Source organism: Alligator mississippiensis, chromosome 1 (assembly GCF_030867095.1).
Source record: "Alligator mississippiensis isolate rAllMis1 chromosome 1, rAllMis1, whole genome shotgun sequence".
In the NCBI taxonomy this organism is placed as follows: domain Eukaryota; kingdom Metazoa; phylum Chordata; order Crocodylia; family Alligatoridae; genus Alligator; species Alligator mississippiensis.
The window spans coordinates 181,599,469-181,605,468 of NC_081824.1; the positions used below are offsets into that span (position 1 = coordinate 181,599,469).

General features: G+C 46.9%; 1 protein-coding gene across 1 annotated transcript in view; it reads right to left on the reverse strand.

Annotated features, from left to right (window-relative positions):
- The window catches only part of CAPN2 (calpain 2), a 53,616-nt gene extending 50,573 nt beyond the window's left edge, over positions 1-3,043 (reverse strand). The window contains exon 1 of the mRNA XM_006276635.4: positions 2,662-3,043. Within this exon, the coding sequence (XP_006276697.1) occupies positions 2,662-2,898 (237 nt within the window). The 5' untranslated portion in view covers positions 2,899-3,043. The remainder of the gene's footprint in view (positions 1-2,661) is intronic.
- Between the last annotated feature and the right edge of the window lie 2,957 nt (positions 3,044-6,000).

Below are 6,000 nucleotides of genomic sequence, written 5' to 3' on the forward strand. Positions count from 1 at the left end.
CTAGAAATGTTTCCGGGAGAGGGAGCAGTACAGGTATCTAGCCTGCAACCATCCCCTCTCCCCTGTCTCTTCACCTTCCTTAGACCAGGGTGATCCCAGTCTGGGGAAAGCATAGGGAGCAATGACTGCTCCAGTTCTCTTGCTCCCAGGGGTACTGGAGCAATGGGGCAAAGTCCCATGCCCACACCTCACACCGGGACCCTGGTGAGAGAGAGCTGGTAGGGAGAAAGCAGCAGCTGTTCCTCCCCTCCCAGTAACCCTGGTGTAGGGAAAGCAGGGAGCCTTTCCCCACTACTTGACTACTCCTTGGACTAGGAGGAGGCAGGCACCAGCTGCTCCCTTGCCTTTCCTGGTCTAGATGTAGGAAGTGTTTCCTCACTGCTCAGTCCCTCCTGGTCCCTGAAGGAGTCAGGTGGCAGTGAAGTGTATAGGCTTTCATTCCCTGGGAGAAATCCTCCCAGGAGTGACCTCTACAGAATCAGAGATGGATTATTTTTTCTCCTGGAAACACCATTTTTGTTTTGGGAGAAACTCTGTGAATGCCTATATGCTCATGGTTTCTACCAGGACAGCTAAGATTTTCCTGGTAGAAATGTAATGCCTGCATGGGTTGTGACCTGTACCAAAGCAAACACGTTTATCCGGGAATTTTAGGCTGTAAGGCAAAACAGCAGGTGAAGTTTATTCTTTTCCTTCCTGAAGAAATAGAATTCGCCAATGCCCTAGGCTACCAGCCCTGTCACAAAAGTGCCTTTTGACTGCATTTTCTAGTTATCGGGCTCCTGCCTCTGAAGATTTTTCCATTTGTTCTTGGACTTGTTTCAATGGTCTTTGGACCAAATTCCTTCCTGTTTGCAATTCTTTTGAGTTTAAAATGTGTTATGCAAAGGCTAAATCAGGGCCTTTGCAAAGGCACAGAATTCTGACTGACACTTAGAACAGCTTTATTCAAATGTACACAGCTTTATTCAAATGCAGAGGAGGAGCGCTGAACATGGTGGGACGGGGTACTACTAGGTTGTGGTGTTTTTTTGTTGGGGGAAGATTTGCAAGGGGTGGGGGTTTGCCCAGCTGCCTTTCTATATTAGTAAAAGCAGAGGGAAGCATAGCTCAAAAGTTGGGGTGGAGAAGGCAGTGTGACTGGGAAAACTGAATTGAAATCATGGTGACTTAGAAAATGGAGGGTGGCACAAGCAACCCCGAGTGCTCGGGGCACAGGAAAAGTACAAGTTCTGAGAAGGGCAAAGCCCGTTGCAGCACTTCTAAAACCTGACAGGTATATTTTACAAGAGACCTATGGGAGTGCAGAGCTTGGTGCTCAGGGCAGGGATAATTTGCAAGAGCTGGGCACAGATTCATACCTACTTACACCAGCTGTATCCAAACAAATTATAGTCAAGAAGGAAATGTGGACAAATGGATCGACTCACATCCCAAAACAGCCGGCTGGCACTAGAAGAGTATAAGTCCCTGCACTAGATGTGTGTGCACATGCAACGCTATATATATAGGAAAGCACTGAGGGCGCACAGAGAAAAATGAATGTGGTTTTTCTTACATGCCTTTCACTTCCTGGAATACTTGCACTGAAAATAAACATAACTGGCTGGCTTCAACTACTGGCTTCCAGTTTACAGGGAAAAAAATGTTTACTTGTATTGAGCTCAGGATGAGCAAAGCAGTCGACTAAAATAAGAAGTTTGTGAGTGATTCTCCACTCGCATCAATTTTACCCATGTAGCTCCACTGACTTCAGCAATTGCTCTGACTTAAATCTCCTTCAGAAGTAAATTAGGTGCTCGCTCAGACTGAACTGAATCTTGCTACAATTCGAAAAAATCCACTGAATCTTCATTTTCATTTTTGTGCCTCAGTATTTAAGTCCTAAGAGTCCCAAATTTCCTACCAACTTTCCAACTAGGTTTCTATAACAAAGAGCATTGGAGAAATCCGAACAAAACCTCTGAGGCGTCTGAGATTAGCCTGTTTCTATACATCATGGAGTTCCTAATTTCCTACATCTCCAGGCTCAAGTCCTGGCTGTGTGACAGCACCACACACCTCTCAAGTGCCTCCCTGGGTCCTCTGGCAGCACATTCCTACTGCAGAAGTCAGTACTGTACTTTCTTGGAAACATTCGCAATCAATAGCTAGGTTTTCACTGTGGCGTGCCGCAGTTTAGAGAAGTTGTATTTCTCCTCCAGCGATAGCTGCACATGGCACACAATCAAGTACTGCTATTTATCTGGGGGCCCTTCAAGACAAGGGAACTCTCAGCCTCTGTTTCAGGACAACATTTTCTATCACTCAGTCAGGTTTGATTTAGTACTTATCCTGCTAAAAATGGGCCCAAGATAATAAATGTAGATCCAGACCCAAGCCTGGGGTAGTTCTATGCCAGAGGTTGGTTTGGGTGTGGCCCATCACTAGGGAGAGAGACAAGATTGAAGACTTAGGTTGGATTCTCCAATGCATTGAGTTATTTCCACACAGTCCTGCCCAATTTGGTCCATTATACCTGACTTCTCCACCCACAGCAATTCCCACTGTGATCACTGCAACCTCCCCGCTTTCAGCCAAGCAAGCACATACAGTAACTGTATCACTTGGTGTTCACCTTTGATCTCCCTTTCTCCCTCCCCACAGGGCCCATTATCCTACCGTTGGTCTCTTCCATACGATGCCCTGAGTTTTGTATGAATTTGGTCCCAGTTCTTTGTACCCCAGAGAGGAGGCAGCTGCAAGGAAGGATGGATCTTGGAAGAGTTTCCCAGCCTCAAGGCACTCCTTCCTCAGAGTCTCAAAGTCCTGATTGAGGTATTTAATGGCTTTTTCATTGGAGCCTAAGCCCCTTGCTGTTTCTCTGTCCTTGGCTAATTTAGCTGCAATACCAGACATGTTTGCCTTCTGCTGCTGCTGCTGCTTCTGCGGGTAACATAAAAATGCGAGCCTTCCTGCTGCTCAGCAGAGGGACATCTGAGACCTAAAGCAAACAGCAGCAGCAGCAGTGTGTGGAGCCAGACCAGGGCGTGATTCATCGGAGAGAAACAAAAAAAACCCAACAGTGAAAGCAGGCGTGGCTAGTGCTTAAAGATGCAGCTTCTTCCTGGTGCCCCTCTTGTGATTTGAGTCAGTGGCAGGGTGCCCGGATGAGTCTATTGTTTCCAGCAGTGTATCTTGCAAGGCAGAATCCTCCTCATTGGGACGCTCCCAACCATAGCCTCTTAAGCAGCTTGTCTGGTTTAGAAAGGTTCATTCCCTTAAAGAGGGAGCTTACACGAGCCAATATAATAATCCCCACTCTGTGGAACAGATCCTGGGGTATTTTTGCTCCAAAGCATGGACCTCTGCCATTTGACTTAGTTGTCAGGAAGAGCAGCCATAGGCTCTTAATTTGCCCCTGTGTGCCAGCTTGTCAGAGGGGGGGACAACACATTTAGCCACTGCGAGGCACACTTTGACTGCTAGGGAAACTTATTCTGAAGTCCTCAGCAGCTCAAATCCCCTATGGTGCATCACGTATTCATGAACAATGGCATGAGTTGTCAGCAGGAATAAAACCAAGGACTTTAGCACCAACACACAAGCCTTCATGGTCAAGACCAGGGGTGTCAAAGGTATGGCACATAGGCCAGAACAGGCTCATGAAACCATATCATCTAGCCTGTGGGGCTCTTGTAGGGGCCAGAAATAAGGAGGTGAGGTGGGGCCCACCGCCAAAGTCTGGAGCATAGTGTCCTAATGGGGACATCTATCAGCAGTGGAGGGGCAAACAATGAGTGTATGTGGCTCAGGAACCTGTAGTGGCTAATGCCACTGCTGCTTGCCCTACCACCAGAGGTAAGCCTGGATCCAGCCCATGAGGAGCCCTACAGTTCAAAAACCAGCCTGGGAGTCAAGTGAGTCTGACATCCCTGATACATGCTAAATGTGATGTATATGCAGATTGTATGGAATATGAAGCCTTTGTTTTCTGCATTTTACTCTGAACAAGTTTGCACTTGAAAAGGAATGGGCCATTCCTGTATTTGGTATTTTACCTTGGGCTCCTTGGGAACTGAAGCATCAATGGAACTGGAGGATCATTAATTAAATGTAAGATCTTTCCTCCTGACAGGGTACGAAATGTTTGAAGGGAGCCTTGAATCTTTTCTACCAATGCTCTACAGAATACCCAGGAAAAACAGCAAACTGAATGTTTACTATGCAAATAGCATGCATAATCCCTCTCCCGTCTCTCCACCCTGCCCCCACAAATAATGCATTGTTCTGTTGTCTTTCCTGCAGTCCCAGATGACAAGATATTTGCAATTACCTCTATTATTGTTAATTACATTATTGCCTAAAGATCACAATCCCATTGTGCCAATCACTGTACAGAATAGTCCTTACCCTGGAAAGCCTAAAATCTAAATAGAGAAGATGGAGGAAGGATCTACATTTTACAGGTAAGACAACTAAGGCAAAGAGACATTAATGTGCTTTGCCCAAAATTATACAAAGTCTGTGGTGGAGCCAACAGCTGAAGCTTTGATTCATGGATCCTAACCCAGTCAGTGCTCTGCGCTCTTCTCCAACATACTGTAATGCAATGAATGAAGGCCCTCTGCTGTTCTGGCTCTCAAGCCATTGGGTGCTTGTGCTGCCAGGTCATGTGGAAAGTTTGCTAAATCACAAGCAAGCCCAGCATACCCAATAGAGAAGTATTTTTTTTAAATGTAATTTGTATCCAAGGCCAAATTAGCCAAAACTAATTCCAAATCCAAGAGTCGAACCATAAATGACCCTACTACCGGCAAATATCCTCCACCTGCACCTGAGGCTTCAGATGTTTCCTAAACCTTTGGTGGGCATCCTACATGCAGGCCCAAGCCCGGAGGCTTGGGGTTCAGATACCTTCAAGTTTTGCTTGCCCTCAGCCATAAGGTCCTGGGAGCAAGCAAGGGAGGAGACTGCCATTTCCATATGCTGGGCTTAAAGCTGCTGCACCTCGGTGGGTACTGAATCAGCCAGAAGAGCATCTCTCCTGCCAAGTGGCTCAGGAAAACTGCCTTCTTGCACCCAATAGAGAAGTTTGTTTTTTGTAAAAATCTCTCTCTCTCTCTCTTCCTCTCCCTCTCTCTAAGATTATATATATCTACACTCCGCATATCACACCGCAAAAAGAAAAAAAAACCTTCACAAGTTACAAAAAAACGCGCTCATGCACCCGTACAAAGGCCCACTGGCCACCTGAACCCGTTACAATATCCACATCATGCGCAACACACGCCAAACAAAAAGCATATCCTGGTCCCTCAGACCAGGCAACACTTCCTTTCCATCCCTGCCCCTCTTGCAGGGTCACATACTCAGTTCAAGTGTCTTCTCTCTTGCTGTCACTCCAGCTCCTGCTAGAGGACCCGCTGCTGTGGTCACTGTCCTCTGTTCCGCTTCTCCCTTCCTCTTCTTTGCTGCCACCGCCCCCTTCTCCACTCGGGGGATGTTGGATGACCCTGTGCCACATGTCTCTGTGCCAGGTGACTTTGGCAGCGTCTTCTCCATCCTCTACTACCGATTTCTGGTAGTAGGTCTAGAGTTCGCTCAGAGCCATTTTCACGCAGCCTGCTACCTCTACATCCATTTGCCTGTGCAACAGGAGGTTCCTGGCCTTCCACAGGGCACTCCTGACGCAGGATACAAACTGGTTGAAGCAGGGCAATGGGGCCCAATAGAGAAGTATTACATCAACATAAAGACGATGTTCAGGCAGTAGGTATCATAGCTACTGTCCTTCTCTGAACAACCACTCTCAGGTCCCTCACAAGCTGTTTATTACTATATTGGGGGTTTGTATACCCCACTTTGTGCAGCACTTATCAGTGCTATGGGCTCACTTCTGTGCACCCTGTGCAATCATATTGATGGTGGAGGTTGCACACAGAAATCAGTCTTGTGAAGAACAACAGTAAAAGACTCCAGCCCTCACCTGTCTTTAAGCAGATCCACCCTTCAAGGACT